Source organism: Corvus moneduloides, chromosome 10, assembly GCF_009650955.1.
Source record: "Corvus moneduloides isolate bCorMon1 chromosome 10, bCorMon1.pri, whole genome shotgun sequence".
Lineage (NCBI taxonomy): Eukaryota > Metazoa > Chordata > Aves > Passeriformes > Corvidae > Corvus > Corvus moneduloides.
The window spans coordinates 24376700-24404698 of NC_045485.1; the positions used below are offsets into that span (position 1 = coordinate 24376700).

The 27999-nt window shown below is 42.3% G+C and overlaps 1 protein-coding gene across 9 annotated transcripts in view; it reads right to left on the bottom strand.

Annotated features, from left to right (window-relative positions):
- The window catches only part of LOC116448728 (multiple epidermal growth factor-like domains protein 6), a 190100-nt gene that overhangs the window by 65605 nt on the left and 96496 nt on the right, over positions 1-27999 (bottom strand). For all 9 annotated transcript variants that reach the window (XR_004242095.1, XR_004242094.1, XM_032119575.1 and 6 more), the window contains exons 5-6: positions 22293-22415; positions 3338-3460 (exon numbers count right to left, since the gene is read on the bottom strand). Coding sequence is in view for 7 of the 9 variants with exons in the window: in XM_032119575.1 (XP_031975466.1) it covers positions 3338-3460; positions 22293-22415 (246 nt within the window). In the remaining 2 variants the exon portion in view is untranslated. The remainder of the gene's footprint in view (positions 1-3337; positions 3461-22292; positions 22416-27999) is intronic.

Consider the following 27999-nt stretch of genomic DNA (forward strand, 5'->3'; position numbering starts at 1 on the left):
TTTACAAAGAGCTGGGTCTGAAGCCATAGTTAGATACATGCATAGCAACCATGGGGTTAGAACATGCAACCTTTTCCAACCTATGTTTTCCATCACCTTAAATCCAACCCTGGCAATGACAAGAAATGTAAATTCAGACATACAGGGCTTATTTATGCTGGGAAACAGATTACAGAGTTGTAGAGATATTCTCTTTGTTATTTTCTCTATTAAGAGCCTTAGTGGGCTAAAATCTCCATAAAAAACCTCCACCTCAACAGCTTCTCCACATACAGCAGACATCAAAGGTAACAGCTGGCACTAGAAATGAATCAGGGTCCAACAGCTGTGCCCTGTTTTCACTTCTAGGAGTTCAAAAAGGAATAAATTCCACTGAAGACAATGAATCTACATCAATCCAAACCCACAGCCCAATACTACAATAAACATGTTCTTTCCGAGTTTCAGCTTTTCAGATACCAGCTGGTTAAGCTCCAGTGAAGTCAAATTCATTGCATTAACATAATCAAGGCATTACAAACAAAACAAACAAAAAAATTGGACAGTGTTGCAGTGAATATTTGGTCTGGCACGTGAATCTAAAAATGAATTCAATATTGAGCAAAATTTGTGGGACCAAAGAGCTGAAGAAAGAAAAGGAGCATTGAAAAAGATGGGATTTTGTCATGGCACAAAGTATTGGATAACATCAAAGGATTCAGGAATGAAGCAGTTTACTTTCAAGCACTGGTCATCACTGAATAAGGCAACCCACTTTGGAGATTCTCTGCCTTAGAGTACGAGCAAAAGTTTCCAATAAGAACAGGAAGAATGACAAAAGCAGATTTCCTCTATCCATGTATTTTGAGGCTCATACTGGCAGCAGAGGGATGGACCAAGAGCAACTAGTCAGGATCCCAAACACCCTGTGATGAGGTGGCAGGAGGACCAGGCTTGCTGGAAACAACTTGTGACAGAAGTTCAGTAATATTCCATCAATCACATGGGAAAGTATCTTATCCCAGGTTTTTGAGTCTTCACATGTAGGCTGAATATCTTTTAAGATGATAGATCCACTTCCTTATGTATGGGAGATTTCCAAACCATCCAGGCTGCAAAATCTGCTTCCCCTCAAATGATTTTGGCACTTTTGTTCCCACAAACACAGGGTTGCCAAAAAAGAGAAGGAAGACGTGGAAAGGATGAATGTAACAGCAATCTGGGCTGGGCTCCTCTGAAAAGCCTAAAGGGATGCTTGTTTCTTATTTCTGCAGCTGAGATAACCACCTTCCATGAACAGCTCAGTGCCAGAATGTGGTCCCTTTCTATGCTCAGCATGCAGGAGAGATTGTTACATCCTCTGAAGTATCCATGGAAGAAACACCATTGCTAATTCACGGCCTGTTTGAAATGCTGGATGTTCTGCTTAGCTGCACTAGGTCAAAGCAGAGGTGCACTGGTGGTTTGCTTCTCCATCAGGTGAGTGATGAAAGCTGAATGTACAACCTGGCGCAGCACAAGGGGCAAACTCTCCATCCCCAACACGCAGCTACTGCCCAAAGCCCAGTCCTAGGCACTCCTCATTACTGGTTTACATGAAATGCTTCTCCCTGTCCTCCTCAATCAGTAACTGCCTTGTTCTCCAATGCAGGAGAGCTTACTATATCCTTATATTTTGGTGTCTTGCCCAAACAGCTGGAACAGGACTCAATATCCTCCCTCAGCATCATGTCCATCCATTATCATGATAGCAGAGCTCTCTGAAACTCCTGTCTCTCATCTTAGGATTTCTTTTTGTTTCTCCTTGGTAATTTTTGAGATACTTCAAACAAAGCTGATCACTCTCTGAAGTATTTTGAATAACTCCTTGAGAACATTTACATTTATGAAATGAAAACCTGCTCTGTGGTATTGTTCACACCTTGGACAAAGCTAAACTGAGCTTTCTGATTATTTGAGGCAAGAGGAAACTTTACTATGGTATGTCCACAGAAAGCTTTATATATTACACAGGTAAATTCATTTAATTGCCATTTACACCTACTTTGTGCCTTTATCACACAGTTCTCTTTCTCTTTTTCCCCCCAAAGCCCCTTTAGTCCCCTTTGCACATAAAATTCCCTCTCCACCACAAAGGAGACTATTGAGAGGGAGTGCCATAGCTCAAACATCACATCTTTCACTTCTGGGTCTTCCCTGGTCAGATCTGATCAGAGAGAGATTAATTTCTCTTTTAATTCACAGAAAACCACCACTGTTTCTAGTTAATCATGAACCACTCTGCTTTTACTTTCTTTTTTCCTCTCACTACAGTGTTTCCTTGCCCAGTCCTTCACCAACTAAGATAATGACTGAGACTTCATCCTATTTTTAATTGCAGTTAATTACCAAAACACTGAAAGTCTCTGTATGTGATAAACCCAAAAAACCTAAAAAAATCCATTATTCCCACAGCTTGAGCACTGGTGCCTCCTGTGTTCTGGTTGCATCAGTGAATGTATTGCTGTGATAATACCAGGAATGACTGATGACATCTCTGGCTGAAGTTAAGCACAACCAAGGGACTTTGTGCAGGAACTGAGACAATGCCCAAACCATGAGTGAACTTATTCTGCAGATGTGGTCTGACCGTTCGTGACTGTTCTTCCCATATTACCTCAAATCAGGCTTAAAAATTTAAACAAATGGTGCCCCTTCTTCTTCCCAGATGAAAGATCATTTCAATCCTTTCTGCAGAATTCAAAAATTTGACTTTTGTACTGATTTAAATGCAATACAAGGACTGTGTCTTTTACATTGTTCTTTTTAACAACATGCAGAATTAACTCTGTTATGCCTTGTTTCAGTGTTTAGAGTACAACCTAAGAAACACAGGGTTTATTTCTAATGGCAGAGCTGTTAATCCTCACCACACAAACAGGCAATGTGTCACAGCTGAGCACCATGGTGCTCTCATTGACATGAGCAGACACAGAGTAACTCCATCCTGTAAATCACAATCATTTAGCTTGGAAACAACCTCTAAAATCATCAAGTCCCAGGACAATGCTGGAACATGCAGGGAGATGTGCCACAAAGAAAAAGCACTCAGAATTCAAAGAATGTTGTCACTTGAAATGAAGACCCCCTAAGTTCTTTATTGCCTGCTGCAAAAAAATTTTCACCAACATGAGACACCATCAAAAAAACCCCAAAACAAAACAAAAAGCTTGGCAATATCTGCATTTTCACAGGCTGCTGGAACCAGAACGGGTAATGATATTTAGTCAAAACTCAGACTGGAGTAGTCTAGGAAGCTTTGCACTTAGACAAAGACAGAGCAAAGCCAGTCTTGGAAGGATGTGAAGTGGTTCCTTACCGATGCAGGTGCGCCCGTCGGCGTGGAGCCGGTATCCCGCCTGGCACTGGCACTGGAAGGAGCCCTGGGTGTTGACACAGCTCTGCTGGCAGCCTCCATTCAGCACCTCACACTCATCCACGTCTGCAGAAGGAAGGGACATGGTGAGGAAGGATTACAAGAGAGCCCAGCACAGCCAGACCTTGGTTCTCCTGCGTGGCTCGTCCATAATGCAGCCAGGGTGCTCGGGCTGGGTTGTTGTTTACTTCACTTGAGCAAAAGAGCAAAGAAAAGCAGAATTTTACGGTATTTTTCCAAGCTCCTGCAGGCACTGCCTCTGTAGTCTCTGCCTCTGAAGTCCTTGTTAATTAGAGTGATTTGTGACATGGCTCCTTCACTGAGGCCAAGAGAAAAATACAGAGAAAGAATTAGGGTTAGATAACACACTTGAGCTTGTAAGAACTGCTGGTCAAGTATGGCTTTTGTAAAAACTTGCTGTATGAAGATTTCATTCTGCATCAGGCCTTTACTCTTATTTGTTCTTGGGGGTACAAGCAGGTACAACTGACATAAATGGAAAACAGACGTTCTCCATCACCATTACATTATCAACCATGGAAAGCACAGAGAGCTTAAAGAGAAAATTTTAAAAGAATGAGGAATTTGCACCACATTTTCTGTGACTCTTGTCATAGAATCATAGAATCACAGAATGGTTTGGGCTGGAAGGGACCCTAAAGCTCATCTCATTCCAACCCCCTGCCACATGCAGGGACACCTTCCACTATCCCAGGCTGCTCCAAGCTTCATCCAGCCTGGCCCCGGACACTTCTAAGGAGGGGGGGAAACATTACCCCTTGTTCTCCCTTGTGTTCACCTGCATTTTCCATAGCACCTTCTCAGATGACATCCCAGAAAAACCATGTGAGCTCCTGCTGATACCTTTTCCAAAGCTAAGCAGGTATCATTCCATATTTCAGGGGATTTTAGAGGATTACATTCAGTCCAATGAAGAGCGGAACAAGCATTAAACCAGCTTGAGAATGCTGCTGTAAAGTTTCATCTGAAAATGATGGACAATGATGGACAAAGATCAAGAACAGTTTAAGTAAATGGGTGAAGGTCTAAGACAGGCCCATAAAACTGAATTTCCAGAAGTACCACACAAGCAGTTTTTGCCCCTCTTCAGCAACGTTGTGCTACTGTAAATAGCGTTTGATTGACATGTTGACACCATTACCTTAAAAATCAACACAGGGGTCATTGGAAATAAGGGTCAATTAGTCCATTCCCTGAAAAAATTTCACCTGGCAGATGTTTGCCTAGATTTTGTCTGTCCTTTCCTTAGCAGTCCCCAGGGATGGCAACTCCACCTCCCACCATCTCCCCCAGGGGCGATGCTGGTACCAAATTATCCCAAATGCCAAAGATATCTTCCTCCCCAAGTCAAGCCTCCCTCCTGCAACAGACTTCTATAAAGAACCCCACTTTCAACACTGAACCCTCCTGCTGATTTAATTGCTCTTTAGATCACGTTCTGAAATCATCTAATGTGAGGCAAGTCCACAACTGCTCCTGTGGGGAAGGGAGTCGACGGTGAAGGAATTTGCCCCCCATATTGTGCTTGAGGAACAAGTGGTCTGGCTTTCATATTTTTGCTGTGGTTGTATCTGTTTTGCATTTGACTTTCATGGTTTACATATTTTTTAATGCTTTTATGTTTATTCCATCTTAGACAATCTAATCAAAATTTACTGAAAGAGGAAGTTTTAAATGAAACTTGGAAATGCACAACATCCCGCTCCTGAGCAAATGTATTTATGAAGTTAAATTTTAATACTTCACATGTGAATTTCCCTCACCTAAAATGAAGTCCTGGTGTTGACTGGTGTTTAAATTCAGACCATTTGCTAACATGCACAGCTTTTTGATCCTTCTGCTATATTTGTTGTTTTATTAGACTATATACTACATACACGTCCTACTGCCCAGAGACATCTGGAATATGCCTTTTTTTAAACAGAAATTTTGCTTTTTAAAATGTAAACGATAAAGAGAAAATGTTATTTACCTTGTTGAATTCCATACTGCTAAGAACCAGCCTGCTGAAAAATGCCAGGATGAAATCAAACCCAGGAAAGTCTTTGTATGGAGTGCCAGAGAAATAAAACAAGCAAAAAGACTCAGAAAAATAGAACAAGGAAGCAGCTGAACCACATAGTACACCACGTTCTAGTATTTATACCTCAATAAACTCAAACACTGGGAGCTTCAATATTTTAATTTTATAGGCTACGATCATCTGGAGAATTTCTCTCATATACCAAACGCAGTTTTAAGTTCGGGTATTGGCACTTACAAAGGAGAAAAAATAGTCCAGCTAATAAAAATGAGCTCAGAGTTAGTGATATTTGTTAGTCTCCATTTGGAGATTTAAAGGAGTGACTTGGTTTGTGGGGGAGCTCTGCACCCAGCAGCAGCTCTTCCCTCAGCGGCATTTCCCTGGTGCTGGCACATCCCAGAGGGGCATAAAGCAGTGATATTGCTGAAAGCCAACGTCATTCAATGCAAAATAAAAGATCCTAAACCACTTGTGTACATGAACTAGACCCAGCCCTAGCCTGAGACTCCCTGCAGCAAGTGGAGGCGAGACCCAGGAGCCGAAAATGCAGCTCTGCGACGCCACATGAACAGCAAATTTGATGACAGATGATCCCTTCCAGCCCCAGACTTCCTCCACAAGATCAATATTTTAAGGATTATATGCTGAAAGATTCCTTCACATCCTACAGATAAAATCAAGAGAAATGCAAGGCACAGTCGCCTTTCCACGTCTCCTCCATCTCGAGGCCAGGAAACAGCTTCGCCCCCAGTTACAGCAGAAAAATTCCCTAATTGTTTTGTCTGGGGAGCAGTCTGCAAAGCAGACACTGCTATAAATGCTTGGACTGCATTTGAAAGTTTTAAAAGTCTAAACTATTTGGACTTTTACAAATTGCTGTACTAGTAAAGGACATATAGCAGGAAAGCAGCAGCTTCTGCTGTTGTAGATACACAAGTGGCCATTTCTTCTTCTACACAGGAATAGCTATAGAAAGATGAAATTAATCTATAATAGCGGATGAATAAAAAAATTTAAAAGTATTCTTGACATATAAAGCCCTTCCTTTGCAATTCAGGAATATCACAAGATTATGGAAGATTGTATCTGTATCTGTGATTAAATTTGGATTAGTTTCCCCTGCAGATCAAACTGGAACACCTTCCTGCTCGACTTGCTATAGTTACAACTTAGGATGCTTATCTGAATAACCTGAATTTCAAGCCACTTACAGCTTGCTTATCACAAGTCAGACTGTGATGAAAGCAACTGCATCCCCACAAGACAAAGGGAGAGCAATCCACGGAGACAAGAGGGAAAATGAGAGCTGTGTGCTGTCCCCGGGCTGTCTTGCCAAGGGGATTATGCTGCTGGGTGAACAAAGCAGAGGCAGTGTGTGGATATTCTCCTTCTCACCTTCAGAAGATTTCAGAGAGGCTTTACAGGGGGATTCTCCACTGAAGGTACCTTCCTGTGTCCTTGTTTATTCACCTTTCATCAGGAATAACCTAATACTCAGGCACACAAACAAAAGCCTGTGTGTTTCCAAGATGTAAAATATTCTACCCACCATGTTATACATCTTTTTTAGCTCTTCATGCTCCTGAGGGCTGAGCACTTGGACTGACCCTTCCTCCATCCCGACATCTCAAGTTCCAAACACAATAAAAGAGGATGCGATGTACAAATGCCCAAGCCACTGCCAGCACCCTGCCCTTTCCAAGGGCAGATCCTACAGGTGAAGTTATAGACTGTGACATCCCCCAGACCCCTGACTGAGGGCCCTGCTAATCTCCAAGGAGGTTTGTCCCTAATTGATTTGATGAACCACACTGACAACAGTCCGTTTTCCCTGCCCAAAACCTCTTTCAATACAGAGCTGTGTGACTGCTTGTTTGGTATTCACGATCATCACATCAGTGGCTTTTTTCGTATCATTATTAAAATGCTCAGGAACAGGTATGATCAATCAGTTCCTCAAAAATACACAGAGAGCAGTGTTAAACAGGGATAATTAGTGAACCTGCAAACCTGGCTTTTATAAAGGAACAAAAAAAGGAAGATGCTGCCAGAACAATTCTCTACTAACAGAAAGCTTTACTTTTTAGACCACTAAGAAGTGCAAACAAGATACAGAACTAAACCCCAAAAGAACAAAAAAGGAAGGAAGGACACAAGCCTCCATTTTGAGAATCCTGAATGGAGGAGATGATCCCAGGGATGATATTCCCACTGAGGAGGACACTGGCCAAGAGCACCATGTGACACAGGGTGACAGCAAGGTTTGCCTCTCAGGGAGCTTCCCCCAGCCAGTGGCACTTCTTCAGGGTGACAAATGAACAGGCTTTCCTTCCCTTGACTACAAAAACATGCACAGATCAAGAAGAACTGCTCTAAGTCAGTATTTTCTGAGAGATAAGCAGAAAAAATTTCCTTTTCCCAGTGCCCAGGCACTGATGGAGAAAGAAACCAGAACTGGACAGTACCAACCTCACCATTTAGATTAGATATTAGGAAAAAATTTCTTCCTGGAAGGGGTTGTAAAGCACTGGAAGAAGCTGCCTGGGGCAGTGATGGAAATGTCACCATCCCTGAAGTGTGGATATCGGCACTTGAGGACATGGTTTAATGGTGAACATGGTGGTGATGCTGGGCTGACTGCTGGACTTGATCTTGAAAGTCTTTTCCAACCTTAATGGCTGTATGATTTCAGGATTATTTATTTAATTATTAGTTGTTGGCAAAACCTCTTTGCTTTGTCAAGCAGCGAACAACACGGAGAGGCAGAGACCAAATGGTTGTGAGCACCAGCCACCCCACAATCACCAGAGACTTCATATGGATAAAAGGATTTCAGTCCAGCTGGGAGCTGATGTGAGAGCCCATTCTGGGTCCCTGCTGGCACAGTCACCTGCATGCAGGGGCCCAGACCACCACCATCACACCATCTGTGGATCTGGCCCTAATGCCTTTCATGGAAGCATAACTACACTCTTTTTACCAAATGCCTAAGAAATACTACATAAAACTGGAATGAATGACATGCAAATGTTTCTGTTTTCCAGCTACCACAATCCCCCAGCTTGCTGCAGAAAGGATGAGACCAGCAGAAGCAAGGAAACACAAACCCCTACTTGTATTTACTTAGGGAACGGTTTATGCTGATGGTTTTAAAATCAGATTATAATTAAAAAGAGTTACAGCGATTATTTATAAAAAAGATCATGACCAGAAAGAAGAAACATGGTCTAGTCTTTGCAGCATTATCTTACAATCCAGTAAAATCAGGGATTGTCCCCTCTTTACCCTGGGAGCTCTGTGGCTCACTGGTCCCCACACAGCATTGTGAGGATCAGTCAGGAATGATGGTGATAGAGAAAGAGAGGAGACTGGATCTTAAGTATAAAGTACCACAACAAGAAACATTAAGTGGCTCTACTTAAAATTATCACATGGGGATAAACTGTTCAACTCCAACACAGATTTGGAAATAAGTTCCAACAATCTGGCTCACCTCTCCCTTGCCCTGATGGGCTCCCCCAGTCTCTTCAGCTGCAGATCATTTCGTACATCTGATATGAAAACTCTGATTGTTTGCTACTTAATGTGATATTTTAAATCAACAAAGATGCATGACAGTGCTTTGCCTTCTGTTATTTGTAACTACACTGTTACTACTCTCTTTTCTATATTCCAAAGGATGTTTAAACCTCATAAAAGTTATGAAGTGAAAATATCATATGGTCTTTCCCCGCTAATTACATGGTGGATTTTACACATTAATTTAGTGTGTTTTTCAATTCAATAATTTATATACTCACGGGAAGGAAGGGAAACAGGCTTGATGCACAGACATTCTTAAGTTGATCACAAAAGTCAAAAATTATTCTGTAAAACTGAAGATAAGCCCCTGTTATTGCTGTAAGTAGGTAAATTTATAATAGATTCAACTCACAGCTTCCTTTACATCAGAGTAGCTCAAGTCTCAAGCTTGAAAATGTCCAAAATCTGACAACCAGTGTGAATCCCCTCAGAAATGCACTCACTACTGAGCATGACATAATTTTCTCTCACAGCAGAAGTTTTGAAAAGGATCTCTCCTGTTTTACTAACACTAAAATGATTTTCATGGTTTGAAATTTTGATTGGAGGGGGTTGGAAACTCCTATTGCTAGAAAAAAATTTGGCCACCTTTTCCACAATGAAAGAAGTTTTACACTGGTATTGACTCTAGGAAGGAAAATACAAGTTTAAGGTCTGGTCCAAAACAAAGCCTAAAATTAAAAAAAAAAATTAAAAATCTGTTCATATTAATAAAAAACGTATTTTTTTTTCATTGAACCAAACTGAGCAGCAAAGATTGACAACAGCAGTCTTGGATGGCTGGGAGGTTTTAAATTGCAGAAGTCCTGGTCTAGGGCTTTTTTTTTATGCTTCACAAAACCCCACAAATATGCTACAAGCTCTTTTGAGTGGTTTTCTACAACCTGATGTTAAAACACCTCCATGAAACAGCTTTCAGCATAGATAAATGTGCTCCTGCGGAGCCAGCTGGGTCATTTTGAACTGTTAGTGCTCCCAGGCTTTTATTTTTGTTCCTCAGATATTTGTTCTGCCCTTTGCTGGCCCCTGCCACGGATTAGATGAGCATCCATTGTCTGCTCCAGCTCCAAGCCAGCCAGGTCAGCCCTGACTGCTGCAGCTTCCTCACGTTCCTCACTCACAGGTGTCCCAGGCAAGGCTGCTCCAACAGGACTAATTCATGGAATGGCTTCAGCAAACCATACCAAAAAGGAGCACATAATGCCTGGTAAGGGACTGGTTAAAAGCAAGGTTAATGATTCTTCACCCAATTTAGCCCCTGCAAACCGATTTCACAAAGAACGAGGGCCCTTGTTGGAGCAGCCAGTTTTGCACTACATTTCTTCACCCAGGATTAAGGACAAAGCAACTTTTACCAGCACCCATTCTGCAGGCACAGAAAGAAGCTTTTCAAGTTATCTGGTTATCTAACTTCCCCTGAAAACGGGGAAGGTAAATAATGACATTAAATTAGCACAGCCTTTTGTACCAGGTTCACTGCCTTTCAGTCCTTCCTCCAGACCTCCCTGGAGATTTGGTCACACCATGGAGAGGCATCTTCTGCCCTGTAGTTGGTACCTTGCCCTACACCTCAGATGTTTTCCCAGGTAGTTTTAAGGACTTCCAGCTGTGCCTAGGCTAGGTTTCACTTCTCTCCTTCTGGTTTCTCTCTCTCTACACATTAAACACCAAAGGATGGAAATCACGGCGCTGTGAAACACTGAAAAGCAGAGTCATCAGCTGGACCATGCGTTAGGTAATAAATATTTATATCCAGATCTGAAAGGAGATGCATCTCCAGGTGCCTGTTTTCAAAGGAAAAGGACAGAGGCATCTCCAAGGTATGGCATTTTTGACAGAGCCATGGAGCAGGAATGGCAGGAGCTGCCCCACAACCTGCTTTTGGGGAGAAGACTTCTACGAACACTGCAAGGACAATCCACTCCATCAAGTCTAAAAGACCTAGATTTCATTTCCTGGTCTGTCACTGGCCTTACTGGAGAATAAACAGAGGAATAAATTGCCATGAGATATCATGCAACCCTGTTAGTGGGGGCCACACGTGATTGGAAAGAATGACATTGACCTGACAAAGATCCTGGTAATTTGAATTGATTGAATTTGAATTCAGGATGGGGAAGGAATATATCAAAGATGCTCTAAGACTTTTTTCTTTCTTTCTCTTTTTTTTCTAATATTGCTTTCAAGGTAAGACTGGCACAAGGCAACCACTGAAGGTGGTGACTTGTTCCTCACCAATGCCTGGACCCTGCCACCACAGTTCATTTCTCAGCTGTCTCCCAGGAAATCTCCTGGACAGAGTGATGTGAAAAGAGAAAATTGGCCAATATTTGTACTGCCCATTTCTGCTTACTCTCAATGTCTGACATGCCACTCTCTCATGAGATATTTAACAGTGGTTTAGCTCAATAAACATCCAAGAGCCCCTCATCCACAGCTCTAAATGCAAACCATATGTTGCAGATGAAAACCCTGAAGATTATAATTAGAACTGTCCATTCAATTTAAACAAAGTCAAGAATGAAAACTATTTCAAATTCAATAAACAGGCCATTTCAAAGTGTAGACACTGTGGAGGACAAGCTTAACAACTTAATTGACAGGTAAAGCTTCATTTCTAATCCTCATTTTGATATCATCTGTAGCCTCAGGAGTCAAAACACATCACTGCTCAGTGCTCAAAATATGCAGAGAAAATGAAAATGTCAGCTGAACGAAAAAAAAGGAGAAGCATCTGTTTGATAGCTGTGTAAGCCTGTGATACATAAACTGCTTTGGAGTCAAGCAGCCCTAATTAGAGTTTCAAGGAATTCTTCATTAAATACACACACACAGAGACATATATATATATATATATATATATATATATATATATACACACACACACATATTTTAAGCAATTATTGAAACCAGACAATTTGCAAGAAAAGCAGGCTATAGAATTAAAGCAAGGAACATGATAATTTCACGGGCAGACCTCAGACAACACTCTGATGTTTTCACACAGCCCTGAAGAAATACATTTTTCCGTCTCTTCACAAAGCAGTTCTGTATGTTTTTCTCCACTCTAAGTATTTTAAACAAAAAAGAATGATCCATTCTGGGATCTCGGTGTAGTACACAGCATCCCAGCAAAGCAAAAGCCAAAAAGGAAGAGTGGTAGGGTTACCAGCCTCCACAGTGGGGTTAGACTAATAGATATTTTGGCAACTGCACCCCCTTGACGTCTCCAACTCCCATCAATATGAAACTCACACAGATGGACACAAACTCTTAGGGGAGAAGTGTGCCAGGATAAGTGAATGACCACATGAAATAACAAGGAAGTACGAGCTGAAGAACGACAAACCAGATAAAAGGGTAACTTAAGCTCCTAAAAAAACATTTACATACTGAAAAAACCCACCTTCATTAATGTCACTGTTTCCAGTAGAAAAGAGGTGAATGTACTGACTGTGAACAGGGAAGTCGGAAGGAATGTTTTAAAGACAACAATCAACATTTTATGTGATTTCTGCTTAGGAGAAAGACTTTGAGATCATCAGTATCAGCAGCTCCTGCAACACTCCTGCAAGACTTTCTGATGTGGGGCGGAACAGCAGAGAGAACATTTGTTATGTATGTATCAGTTTTTAAACACAGCTCCTCAGCACAACCCAGTTGGGCCCTGCTGTGAGGTGGGAGGGTGGCAAAGGAGGAGAGGATCTCCACAAGGAGATATACTTAATAAATGACAGCATGATACAGCCACGTGTCCGTGTGTGCAGCTCGGATCTGAGCTGCATTAAGGAGGTTTATATGCTGGGCCACCAGCATCTTGTCTCGGCAGGATATGGAAGTTTGCAAGAGTAGTTATGGAATAAAAAGAGAAATGCCTGATGTGATGACAACACCTGGATTTTGCTAGCAGCAATATCAACGCACACTTGCTGAGCTCCGTGTCTCTACTACAGCAGAATGCAGAGGAATGTGTTTTCCACAGACAGCAGGTACAACATGCACAAGAAAATTATAATCATGCAAACACCTCCATAATCTGGTGTTTCCAGCTTACAGTACACGTCCTGTGCTGGCTGGAAATACACATGTGATTTGTGACAAGGCTGTGCAGGACCAGGAGAACAGGAGGGCGCAGACACCGTTCAGCCACCAAGCTCCACCTCTGCCACTCTAAGCCTGAGACCACAGCACAACCTCCTCCCCCTGTCACAGCTGGCTCCTGGCACTGCTCTACAGCCAGCAGTTCATGGGGTGCCTCTTCAGGTGCCACCACAAGCATCGATCCCCCACTGGAGCCATCCCAGCTCCAGGACAATCTGCTACATAAACTGCCAGCCAGCAAAGGACAGCATTTTACACAGATTTTCTTGATCTGCTTCCTTTACATCATGTGTGACTCTGCAGAGATTCTACTAGAAGAAGAGAGAAGTGACATTAACACATCCAAAATCTGTCCATGCCACCTTCCAGAGCTGGATCCTGATTGTGAATCACAGATTGTTTGGGTTGGAAGGGACCCTGAAGATCAACCAGTTCTAATCCCCCTTCCACTAGCCCAGGTAGCTCCAAGCCCTGTCAAACCTGGCCTTGGACACTTCCAGGCATAGGGCAGCCATGAATTCTCTGGGAAAGCTGTACCAGTGCCTCACAATCCACACAGGGAAGAATTTCTTCTCAACATCTGATCTAAACCTGCCCTCTGTCAGTTTGAAGCCATTTCCCTCTCTCTTATCACTCCATGGCTTTGTCAAAAGTCCCCCTCCAGCCCTCTTGGAACCCTTTTAGGCACTGGAAGGGGCTCTGAGGTCTCCCCAGACACTCTTCTTCTTCAGGCTGAACCACCCCAACTCTCTCACCCTGTCTTGTAGGAATAATGTCATCAGGCACAGAAGAATTTATTTTACTTCCTTTTTTCTTCCTCTTCCTGAGATTAAAATTCACATCAAATTAATCAGTTGATTGCTCCAATTTTATTAGTTGTTTTTGAACTCCTTGGCTGACACTGAATCCCTTTTGCGACAGGAACTGTTAACAAGGTTCTCAGGTGGGCCTTTCACAGAGCTGGCATGCAACAACAGCAGGTTTACTTCAAGTTGGTCTTCTAATATATCCCAGCTAAAGCCCTCAGGTACTCCTGTAACTGAAGTTTGAGTAATCCAATATGATGTTGATCAAACTACTGATCTTTTAATAAAGCAGTGTAGCTCTCCCAGCAGTTGCTATCTCGCTGACAGTCATGTCTGGATCGCTTCCTTTGGGCCAAGGCTTTGAACAGAGAAGCTGACAGATTTCTGTTTGCCTTAGATTTTATCACAAATTGTTTTAAAGCTTTTTAAGGTTGTATCAGATGGCTCATAAAATCCACAGGCATTTCAATAATAAAAAAGAAAAAAAGAAAAAAAAGAAAAAGGGAGTTCTATTAGCTGTCCTGGTGAAGAACAGTATTAAATGCTCCCAAAGGGGAGCATAAACACCACTCAGGAGCTGTGCTCCTTCCCGTCTCTGTACCTGCCCTCAGTCCTTGTTTACGGAGCCTGTAGGCAAAGCTATAGAAAAAGCTGTAGACACCCTGCACAATAACCTCCTCTGAAAGGCAAATGTGCACATTTTTCCCCTCATAATTTCCATTTAAAGTACGAATTTAAGGTTTTTCTAAGCCTCGCTTCTCCACACAAGAATAATTCAGCTGCAATTTGCATTTTCGATGTGCTCGAAATGAACACCAAGATGACTCATGGGCTGTTTATAAGATGCCTGTATTTGCTGGTAAATACCTTGCTACAAACAAGCTATAATTTAAGTATTCAAAAGTCTTGCTTCTGCATAAAATTACTACTATGTGTAATTTTGGAGACCCTGACCAGAGCTTCAATTTCAGGCTTGCAAAGCTCTTCCTACACAATGATTCTTAAAAGTACGAGTGGATTTTCTTCTCTTACAACAGCAATCATTGTATCTCTGTAATTGCAGAAATGATTACCTGGCTTTTAATTCACATTAGTCAGCTCCAACAATACCCTGCTTCTTTCCTTTCCTTAAAAAAAACCTAATTATTGTCAATCAGCCCACTGGAATGCTAACATTCTCCATAACCTGCCTTTCAGAGGTAGTCATAAATGCAAAAAACTAGCTAATACAAACTAATCAGAGCCCTAGAAATATCTCAAAACATATTTGTACCTCAGTCTATCATTTTTTGTCACATTATTTCCAAATACTATCTTTCATCTGGACAGTAATAGTCTTTTCATATAGTTCTATAATGCTTTTCATCCAACTCTTCACAGCTCCTATATTAATTAAAAGCATTAAGTCCCTGAGTAGTGTGACAAATACCATAATATTTCTGAACTTTAAGTGTTTTCACTATCAACAGCTGATCAATAGAGATTTCTGCATCAAGTGGTTTGGACAAAGAAAACTTTCCAGGCCACTTTATTTTGCCCATGCCCAACTTTGTGCACAAACTCACAACTGCAAGACCTGGAGCTACCCACGGAGGAACGAGGGAGGGGGTGACGGTCACTGTCCCTGCACTTCCCACAAACACTCCTTTCCAAGGAGAATGGCAAGTTGAGGTTTCTGCTCTGTATTTCCTTCCAGCTGGTGGAGCTGGAGGAAGACAAGGTAGCTGGAAGCCTTGGGAAGCAGTCCATGTGCCGAGTCTGTGATCAGCTGTGACGCACGGGGAGCTGCGAGCGCCATATGGACGGCACCGGCAGATGCCGCCGAGACAGGACTCTGCGTTTGCTGCTACCTGTGACATCCAGAAACAAGCTTCCCCCTTCAGATCAGTGATCAATAATTCATCTGATAACTGAAATGCAAAGGGAAAAGGTGCCAGTCTGCTGTGGGGTATGAGCAGTACCGTGCTTCTTAAAAGCTGCTGCCTTGGAACATGGCAGAAGTTGAGATGCAGGAAATGTATGACATGGTGACAAGCTGCACTACACCTAACCCTGTGTAATCCTGACACAACCTGAAAATTAAACTGCCAGTTCCATGGTTTGTTTATGCAAAAGGCTGTTATTAAAACGTTGCAGCTGAATTAAGCATTCAAAGGGAAAAATGTAGGCACCAGAAAACAAGCTCCATTGAAAAAAAGAGATTTACCAAGATTATCTGGAAATAATCATTGAGCCCTTGAAATATAAGTGGTCCCAGTCTTCCCCAAGAGTCAAGGGCTGCAAATAAAGGTAGCATTCATTCAGCTCTTGCTTTGGAGGCTTGGATTAGGGTAATAGTACCCTTGACCCAACTGCTATGCATAAAACTTCTACTTAAAAAGTGACTGAAAACTGACTCAGCCTGTTCTCAGCTCCTATCGATGAAAACGTGTATCCAGGATAAACGAGCTCAGCCTTCAATGGCAATATTCACTTTGGAGGGAGCTGTCATAACTGTGAGCCTGTCTACCCCGAGGGATGGCAGATGTGAGAAATCGGGTGGTTCAGCTCACAGCCGCCTTTGTTCGGTGTGGGAGAGAAGAGCAGGGAGACTTCAGCAACAGTCAAGCAGGAATCAGGAAGAAACTAAACAAGGGTAATTAAAATTCAACAATAAATCAATTATCAGAGCATCAGCTGCTCTTCTCAGCCCAGACTGACACAGAACCAGGCAGGAAGTGTCTGTTCTGGCCCGAGCAATGTGTCCCTTCCCTGACTGAAGAGAAACAGATGCAAAATGCTGGGATTTGCAGAGTTTAGTATTTGATATATTTTCGTAAGATGGAAAAGGTTTGTGTGCCCCCAGCATGTAGCTGAGTGTTTTATGCTCACAAGGGCTCACCAAAAGCAAGGGGACTGCCCAGACCAAGCATTGCTGCGCTGACAGCCACTGCCAGCCTGGAATGAGCCCCCGAAATTCAGCTCAGGTTCCTGTCTGCCCGGGCTTGCCAGGAATCAGCACTCAGGTAATTCATTTAAAAACTCCAATAAGCTGCAGTCAGTGTTACTATGAATCTGTTGTCATTTTTGCTACTTATCTGGAGCACTTTTTTTGCTGTAGAACTACCAGGAACAGACAAATGCAGACGGATGACACCATGCGCCTAGGAGAGCGTAACAGCTCCGCACAGCTATTGATCCCAGCCGGATCCAACACGGCTTGGGAGAGCACGAGGCAGGTCAGAGGAACAACCTCCACCCATCATTTCTGCTCAAGAGCCAGAGAGAAATGCTTGAAATGGAGAATTCCAAAAGAATGACTTGGGAGTAGAAATAAAATTAGATTCCCCATCAAGTTTGCAAATGTAGCTATGGACGTCTCCAGCAGTTTCTGCCTGGAGCTTCTCTGCAGCCATGCACAAAAATCACACAGTTCTCCTGCCTAAATCCAACAGTCTCCAGAAAACCACAGAAGTCTGAGTGCGCAATGCCAAATAGTGTTTATAATGCACAATTAATCCTTAATCTCAGTTAATACAGTTCCCTCTATGAGAGAAGTAGGGGAACCCTTCCTTTTTTTTTTCTTATTATCAACTGGGATCTGAAATCAAAGCAATTATTATGCTTTTTACTCATGACTAAAAACACTGATTTGACAGGTAGAAGCAATCATAAATAATATTTAAATTTAAAAACAAGTATTGCTTCTTGTTGAATTCACTTTAATTATCAGACATTTACCACTATTCTGGATGTACAAACTAATGGAGAAGAAAATGTTTATTCTTCCCCCCCCCCGGCAGATTACTGCGGGTTTTTTATACTTTGAAACTTAAATACTTGAAATTATCTGACTTAGCTCTAAAAGCCCAAGCTGGAGTCCCAGGATACCTGAGAACAACTAACAACAGGGTTGGAAAAATCAGAAATTAGATTTTACCTTCTCTCCTCTCACAAGTCTTTTTCTTTTGCCTGTTCTTTTTCTCTTCTTTTTAGAACTGCTGTAAAATTCCAATACCCTGAAATACCTCAGTTACCACGATGGCTCACCCAGGGTCTGCTAAGTTGCTGAGGTGGAGTTGTCAGTTCCCCTCACTCCATGAGGCAGACATGAGGTGGGCAGAGTAATTCAGTTACAAATAATTAGATAATTGTGATACAATTCCTGCAACTGGATTTATTTCTTTGTCTCAAGACAAGGCCTTGAAATAGAGAAAGATGAAGAGGGCTGGGTGGCTTCACCTCATCTAGGGGTGCCTTCACTTAAGTGCTGTAAGAGTTGAGTTCAGTTGGTGTGGTATTTGTTGCATCTAGAGTATGAACTGGTACATTTTTTTCTTTTTGTAAAATATATTCTCCTTGTTCTCCTTCTGTTGAAGTGTTCCTGGAAATAAGTACCTCAGTGTCACGGCCTGCCAATGATGCGTGTTGAATCAAATGCAACTTTTAGAGTTAAGACAATGCAAAAGCATCCTGAATCCTTCCAGTAGACTCATTTCTCCTGTTCTAATAAAAATTAAATAAATGTAGTTAAAAATTCCTTGGTATTTCCCTCAAAGTGCATATCGTTCAGGTTTTATCACAGGACATGGCAGACACCTGTACATTGATTTGCTGGGCAGGGAAAACAGCCCAAATGCAGAATTAATGTTTGTTCTCTTCAACAAAACCAGAATTTGACAAGAATAAGTTATATCTCAGACCTTGTTAACTTAATAAATGCTGTCACCATATTAATAAACACTTCCTTGCTCTCAGACATGTCCCTCAGTATTCCTTTTAGCCCACTATTAATTCTTCCAAGGCAACAAACAGCATTTGGAGAGTTCCCATGTGCCCTGGGATCAGGCTCCAGCACTGACCCTGGTGACTCTTCCATTACTGGGGTAACCAGTGGTGGCCCTGCACAGTCACACTCCGGCTCTGGAGGCAGCTGCTCCCAAAGTCCCCCTGGCCAAGGTCAGGAAACCTGCCAGAGCTCCGAGGTTTGACCGAAACCCCTGGGGACGGGGTTACAGTGATTGCAATATCACTCTAATCAACAAAATAGGGGCTTTTTTCATCAACAGTTAATCACAGGACTTCACTTGTCTCTAAGTTCCTCCAGTTGCCTTGACAGATGAGAACACAATAATATAAATAAGAAATGACAGTTTACCAAAGAAGGTTAACATAAGGTCACGACCTTTTTCTACTTGACTTCTGCAGCTTATTCATGTGTGAAAACACGCTTTTGTAGCTGTAGCCTCAGCATCCCTTACAAATCTAGACTTGTGCCAACAACTGAGCTTTCAAATTACCATTTAAAATACCATTTAAAGTGGTATTTATGTTCAGAAAATACCATTTCTGCATTTTGCAATGCTCCAGTAGAACTGTTTCGCATTAGAATAAAATATGAAATGAGGATATCTCTGCATTTCACAGCCTATCTCGCTGACACAGGCTGTCAGTGGTACCTCTGCTTCACAAACAAGGAGATATGGGACACACACCCATCTCCCCTCCCTTCCTCAGACCACCTTTCTGAGCAAACCCACCCATGGCCCCTCCCCAGGCTGCCCCAGGAACACCACGGGATGCACAGGGCACAGCATCAGCCTGACAGTCCTACACACCAGTAAACGTCAAATATTAATTTGTCACATTATTTGTGCAGTGATTTAAAGCCAAATCCCGTCTCATCATTCATTTCCACCAGGCACACGAGGAGCGGGAGGGAAGCAGGAGCTTTCTGTCACAATCTGTAATGCCTACACGAGGAGCTGCCAGAAGATATTTCTCTGTCACAGAAGCAAACTGAAGTTCTGAGCATGAAGGCTGGAGAGTGAAAGCTGCAGTACAACATGGAGATAATTAGTTCTGAAAGGCTAATCAGGTCACTGCTCTGGCTGGCATTTCTACGGAGATGCACATGCCTTCATCTCACCACACCTTGCCTCTTGATACAAGTATCCCGCACCAAAGCGAAGCAAGACTTTACAAACTACGTAACTCTGAATGACATATCCTGCCATAAGAACCCCCAAACAGCCAGGAACGATCCCTACAAATAGCCAGGAAAGATCCCTACAGGCCCTGGAAGGAGGATAGACCCTGCACCACAGGGTGTCCCAGGCTGTGCTGCTTGATCCCCTTCCCCATGTGGGTCCAACCAGCCACGGAACCACTCAAGAAGGGGAAGGTTTAATCAAAGCTGATAGTAATAACTATTTTAAGATTATCTCACCTATTTTATGCTGTTGTCTCGTGCATATTCATGGAGCCTCGTGTCTTGCACGCACCTCTGACACCCTGGAAGGTGGAGATGTTGAGCACTGTCAGCTCATTCAAGCTGTGAAATTAGGCCTTTGGGTCTCCAAAAGAATTGTTCACAAACTCCCAGCAATGATTGATCAAAAGAGCAGTGCACTTCAGCATGTTGTTGGTTAGTGAATTTTTATCCACTTTCCCTTCCTTAGCATTCAACAGCTACAAATGGCTAAAATAATATTTAAAAAAACCCAACAGTTATTTCCTGACATCTTTCCCTTTTGTCAGAAGGATGCTCTATTTTGTTTCTGAAAAACATGATCAATCTTTCCAGCAATAATGACTCGCTGAACAAAATCTGTGCTACTTCCATGCTGCTTTTCTAACAATACACCTTATTTGTACCTTGGCTTATAAAAAAACCCCGTACACCAATCGATCATTGCAGGCACCAGTGAAATAAAACCAACCATGAGACAAATAATGGGAGCAGAACAATAGTGCACATCTATTTAACGCCTGAGTTTAGACTAAGAGGTAACATAAAGCACAGTGATGCCATAAAGACAGAAAGAATGGAACAACCCAGAATGACAATAAGCTTCATTCCTCCAAAACCACTGGTTAACCTGAATGAGGAGCTGTTTTACTCCCATCTGCAAAATGACTCCTCTGAGCAAAGCAGAGGCATCAATAAAGCCCCAGTTCAGTGCCACACCCTCGAAGACCTTCCAGCAGCACACACAGTTTTGTTTGGGAGCTCACTCTTCCCTCATGTAGTAACCAACCACTAAGTTACTGATATCATAACACCTGATGGCCAGAACTTGGCTGAAATTGGCCTCCTTGCAGGTCAGTACAGCCAAATGCTCGTTGTGGTTGTCACCTCTGCAGGATTTCAGGTGTACTGAGTGACACCACCACGTTCCCTTTGTTCTATGACTTGAGCGTTTCCAGCTCATTGTATGTTTCCATTTTTGCCTGAAGATTTCAAAAAATAGCTTCAAAACAGCTAATAATATATCCCACTGCAATTCCTGGTCAGACAAAATATAGTCCAAAAATCAAAGGAAAAAAGGAGTGCAGGCAAATAAATTATAAAGTTAGGATAAATCATATGACCACAAGCAAGAAATACAGTGCTTTGTACAAACCTTAAGAAGGAGTCGAACAATGGTAAAATGAAATCCTGGAAGAAAGGAATGTGTGAGATACTGTGCAATGGGAAAAGCCAGAGAATACTGTTTCTTGTGGAAAGCTGGTAATACAGTTAATGAAAAGCTGCCCTGAGATTAAAAAAAAATCATCACTGATGCATTTACTGCAGCACTGAAATGCAGGGGAGGTGCAACCCAGGCACACAGCAGAGCACACCAGAGCATGTGGCAGCACATCCCCGTTCCCTGTGTCAGGGGAGAGCTCAGACAGAAGGAACTGCTCTGGCCTGCAATGCAGCACACCTTGGGTACCTAACACCTGGCCTCCTCCACCTTCTGCAGCATCTGTTGATGCACAAAATGTAGTGACTCTAGGTCAACACCTCATCTGGGCTTGTTCACACCCACTCTGTTTACCAGTGCACCTTTAGGAAGTCTGACCATAATTCATTATGTGTTCTAACATTAAGTTTTTGCATACGAACAAATTTTACCCTATAATACACTAACTAGACTTAAATCTCCCTTAGGAAAAAGACAAATGGGTTTACATAGCATGTGGTTTTTAAATCCTTTTTTATTCAGTTAATCTCTAGCTGTGGAATTGTGATTGAAATGTGAAAATGTATGTGTATCTTCTGGTAAGAACCATTTTGCTTCAGAGACAGATGAAATATTATCAAGCGTATACACTTCCTTCAGGTTTTTAAATTGATGATGGAAATCCCATAATCAGAACATGGCACAGCCAATCCAGGTTAAGTGATAACATTTTTTTCGACAAAATAAAACAAAACCCCAACCCTTTGAAGTGTTCTTACAGTTACATCTTCATAATCCAGACATGAGAAGATCCGCACTCTCGACAACTCTGAGCACACGCTCTTCAGCTGGCTCCACATAAAAGCCAGCATCTCCTTCTCCTTCCTAAGTCTGCTGATTCCTTAATAGCAGTGAGACATGGCACAAAGCATTACCTCCACAGGATTTTCCATCTTCCCCCAGCTTCTGGCCAGCTGGACACTTGCAGTGGTAGCTGCCGATGGTGTTGCAGCAGCGGTCGTGGCAGCCCCCGTTCTCCATGGTGCACTCATTCACATCTGCCAGAAGAAAGCACAAGCAACCAGTGAAGAGTGGGCACTGACCACACTGCCTGAAGATCTAAAGACAATCGTGTCTGACTGAGGTGAAAAAATTACAAAGTTTCTGAGATGAAACTCAGCTCAGGACCCTGAAGCAAACCCAAGAGCAGCAACTCGCAGCTACGCTGCTGAGCCCCTCCACCCAACCAAGTTGTCCCAGGGGAGGTTTAGATTGGGTATCACAAAACATTTCTTCATTGAAAGGATTGCCAAGCATTGAAAGGGTGCCCAGGGAAGTGGTGGAGACACCATCCCTAGAGGGATTTAAAAGATAAATATCATAGAATCATTACAGCTGGAAAACACCTCTAAGATCCTTGAGCCCCACCATTAGTGGATGTGGCCTTTGGGGACGTGCTTTAGTGGTGGGCTTGGCAGTGCTGGGTTAATGGTTGGACTCAATGGTCTTAAAGGTCTTTACAACCTAAATGGTTCTGTGATTCTAAGAGTTGGAAGGGTGGGATTTTCCCCCTCCCCTTCTGCACAAGCTGAGCGCAGAGCCCACCTGGCTCTGGCTACAGGCTCTACCCAGCTCGCCAACTTCCGCCTCTGGGCAGCGACATCAGGAACAACCTCTGTACACTCATTCCAGCAGCCTCACTTGGGTGTAAAGTTGCTTCTAGAAGCAGTGGCAGAGATGAAAAATCTCTGAAAGATGGTAGGATTTTAAATCAATTATGGTCCTCCTTTCTGTCAGGTGCTGGTATCTACACACCTCACTTATTCACCTCGTAAGCTGGTGTTTTCTTGCATGCAAAATAGAACTTTACACATTACAAATGAAGAACATTAAAGAACTAAATGAAAAAAATAAATAAGTAAATAGACAGCCAGTGGCAGAGAAAAATCAAGAGCAAAGATGTTCACTTACAAATCTACTTAAATACCCTACGTAAGAAATTTCAAAGAAATATGATAGGAACCATCAGGCCAGCAGTACTGCTCTGCTGAGCAGGAGCAGAGACAACAGACGGTGTGGAAGTGATTTCCAAAACAGAAAATTTGTTCAAGGGGGATGGTAAATGTAACAAACCCAGCAGGTATTTGCTGCACTGATTCCATGCACACCGGAACTCGGGAAATGCCTTCTCATTCACTTTGCTCTCTGAAGTGTTGATGACCAACACACACCCAATCCAGCAGCGCCAGGGCAAGCAGGGATGGACCTGTGTGAGAATAATGGGCTCCGGGGGGCTTGGCTTCAATTTTTGGGCACATCTCTTGATCTGGCTTGGTGGCACAGACAGCGCTGAGGAGACACAACATCTCCTCCAAGCCCAGGCTGAGGGTGCAGATGACAGATCTGACAGGCCTTTGGCACTGGGAAGGATCTCATGTTGCTTTCAGGTGAGATAGCAGGGATGTCAGGAGGAGGAGGATTAAGCAGCAGAAGATAAGCATCATCATGGCTGTAAAAACCACAGGCAGTTACTCTGTATTAGTGGCATGCCTTGTTCCCAAGGGGGAAATGAGGCTTTAAAAAAGCCATTTAATTAGATTTAATTAGTTTGTAAAGAAAAATTAAAAAAACGGATTTCACATTCATACAAGAGAGGTGAGAGCCTTTCAACTGTAACCCTTCGTTGTTAAAGACTAAGATTTACCAAAGTTTGTTACTTCTTCGATGGGCTCGAGCTTCACTTGACTGGCTCATTTCTGATCCTGGCTAAAAGCCACAGGTTAAAAGAATTTTTTGAGGACATTTCAGACCACTAAAAAGCTAAAAGAAAAGTGTATCATGAAACCCCAACTTTTGCTAAAGTGTAGCTGAAGAGGCACAAACCCACTAAAACCATCTCGTGTCTCTACAGCTTTAGATTCAATGCAATGATCAACAAAATGGTAGTTTCTTTGTCCTCAGTGAAACTGGAAAACACTGGCAGGCTATAAAAAAATAAAATAGAATTCAGTTATCTCAGAGCTACACAACAAACCAAATCCTAACTCGCGTGAAGCCAAGAAGGCTCTTCTCGATTTCACGGGAATGCAATTTAAACAGAAACTTTTCCCCGAGAAAAACACTCCCCCCCGCTCCTCTCCAAAAACAAACGGCACCAAAATAAGAACGAGCGTCTGCTCGCTTCTCCTCGGCTGAGGCAGGGAGAACATATGACAAGCGACAGATTTTGGATGTGTTCCTCCAAGCACTGGGAGGAGGCACGCGAGCGCTCGGCGCCGCGCGGAGCGCGACAAGCGCGCCCCTTCCAAGGGATCCACTCCACTCCCCCCAGCTTGCAGACATCTTGATGTGCCTCGTGGTAATAAACAGTAATGAGCCACATAATGACCCGGCTCCACAGCTTCGACTTCTATTTATACTAACAGGATTGAAAACTAATAAAATCTCCTTGCTCTTTTGATTTCATTTTTTAAAAACAAAATAAAGGGAAGAATTACTTTATTCTTTAGCACCCGCAATGCCACATGGCCTCCTGGGGTAAAATATTGACTGGGTGAGGTGGTCAAGGATATACAGCCCGATTTATTAACACCAATGGCTATATTTTGAACCAAAATATTGGAACAAAACCCTTCCAGCTGAGGAGCTAATCATTATCCCCTTGATTTCACCAGGGTATAATCCATTCGGAAGTGTATAGTGCTGTTGCATGCTAATATATAGGAAGTTTCTCCTTTGATTGCCGAGTGTTCCTGTCAGCAATTAGAAATCTCTTCCTTCCTTGTTCAGCATAAAATGCTGTGGTCCAGCTACAAAAGTATTGGCGCTGTATGACTGAAAACATCATTTTCTCCTTCTTCTAATTCCGCCTTCTTAATGCTCTGTCCAGGATTTCCTTGTCTCTGCCTTAAAACTCATTTTTGTCTTTCGAGGAAATGTTTTCATGCATTTCCTTGCTGCTTTTTACACCAGAAACCCACCATGTTTTTCTATTATACTTGCAAAACCTGACTTTCCATCTCCATGTGTCTTTAAAACAAACACCTTATTTAAAGCTAATCATCATAAAATAAACTATGATTTAATTTCTGAGTTAAGAAACAAGTTTTTTTGATACGTTTTTATTGGAGAGCAGTCACATTCGAAGGAATACACTGACTAGGTATAAATCTCACCAGTTTTAGCCTTATGCTATGAAAATTTGCTCTCTGAGCATCTGCATCCTTTGCTGTCCTGTCTCCTGTTCAAGACCTTCTCCACTGCCTGCTCTCTGCCAAGTTGTTTTCTGCAACTCCATAATAAAGGTCAGATGTTGCCTCAGTCCAAAGAAGCACAAAAATAAATGATCTGAATGTGAAGTAATAAAGAATGTGTTTTACATTTGTAAAAGGCCGGGTCATAGAGCTTTTACAAGCTACCATCAGCTGTTCCATATTCCTAAAACAGAGTAGTCAGGATTTAAAAATCCGATTACAGCTTTGCCACCGAAAAAAGAAAGAAAGAAAAAAAAAAGAAGTAAAATGAACCAAACAAAAACAATTCTGTCAAATGATAAATTTCTGTCTGCTTTCCATATTCAATGTCACTCAAGGTTGCAAATATATTTTGCCTTTTGAACAGTGAGATGTGTGAGAAAATGACAGAAAATTTCTGACACGTAACAAGTCTGCCACGTTAGGTCTGACTAAAGTTCAATGTTATCAAGCCTATCAATCCATCTGTAATGACATGCTGTAGGCACTTCAAAAAAAAAAAAAAGTGATGTTTGCTACTGCAATGTTTCACATTTATTTATAGAGCCAATGTTGCAACACAAAAACATTATCCATGGGACATACTGGATGTGAGCCTTCAATCTTGCCATGGGAAAAATAATTGAAAACACCTTTCATCTAGATTAACTTGATATTAACTTTATATATGATCTGTCTAGCACACGTGGGGAAAAATAAAATTCCACAATATATCTTAAATTCAGTAGTATGCTAAAATAGGGATTGTGGACATGTGCCCATGTCCCACACTCCCTGCACACGTGGAATCATACAACAGAACTACGTAAAAAGGTGTCTTTTCTCCGAAAATCTTATAAAATACTTGATATGGAAGGAAACATGCCTTTTTTTCAGGAAGCAGACCACCTCTGCCCAATTAATCCTGCCTAAGAACTACATGCTAAATGGAGAAGGACAATTCCAATCCTTCACTTCTCTCTTCTTGTTTAATGCTATTCCCAGTCTGAAAACATCACCCACCCTCAGCTCCAGGGAAAACAACCCTTCACCAAGGTTTTATGAAAATGTAGGTGATTTCAGATTTCCAACAAATGAATGAAAGCTTTATATAAAAGCAGACACTGGACAAAGTGGTTTTCATTGGTAATTCCAGTTTGAAATCTAACAGCAGTGACCTGCTCTATCACCAGCTCTCAAATGAAGACAGCAGATGAAGAAAAATCAGTGTGAAAAGCAGAAATATATTGGCATTGGGGTAGAAATCTCCTCTCCACATCTCTCCACTGAGTTGCCCGTGAGGGCTGCAGCTCTGCAGGGTCTCCACCTGGAGCTCAATTCACCACCTTTAAAATCCAGCGAGGGATTAAGCCTGCCCTGAGCACAGGACTGGCCAGACCTGGGGAAGGAGAAACACCTGCACCGAGCAGGGGCTCAGTTCTGCAGCAGGCAAACCATGAAGTGAAACATCATTTAATTGTGGCAACAGTTTGTATGTTTAGATGAGGGGAGCACAGCAGTTAACTCACTGCCTGCAGGTTAAGTTATTTTTATCTTCCCCATACAAGTTTATGCAATATTCATTAACATAAAGACTAATTTTTAAGATACCAAAAGGAATCTCATAACTGCCACCTAGTATTTAAAACCCATTTTCCCAGGTTTCTGTGTTTATCAGCTTTATGTGAGCAACAACTTTATTTACTTAAGGCAGCCACATGCCAAGTTGCCATTTGGGTGCCCAGCTTTGGGGCTAACCCGTGCTCTGACCTGTGAGCCACTGACTCCAGTGCGTGTCAGAGCTGCCTGGACCCGTAATAAATCACTGAAGTGCAATAAAATCTGTAAAATCATTCTCCCACTGTTCCTGCAATCCTGCCTGAACAAAGCCCACCAGCACGGAGCGAGGAGGTGATTTTGATTAGTTTAAAAGCATTAGGGTAACACACCCTGCTTCAATCAGGAGTCACAGGAACCACAACACAGTTATTTTCGAGGGAAGACAGCATTTCATTAATAACACTTGGGACCTTCTCCTGAAGACTACGATGAAGATGGGCTGATTTCAGGAATCTAAATGTTAAATACCTTTAAGAAAGCAGTTTGATTCCTTTCTCTAACAGGCACTGGCAGCTTATATTGACTTTTATAGCAATTTAGAGACATGAATTCCTAACTCAGAAAACATAAGTGCTGTTGGGTAAAACAAAAACCAAACCAAACCCTCATAATGGTTAGGATCAAAGTCTAAATGCAGTTTATCATGTGCACCTGAAATGCTCCTATATGTGTCCTTTAATAAATCTGACTGCCTGGCACACAAAGGTGTAGTACTGTAACTATCCTACAATTTGTTTTTATAAGGAGGTATTATAGGCAAGTGTCTGCAAATCACAATGCACATTTGACA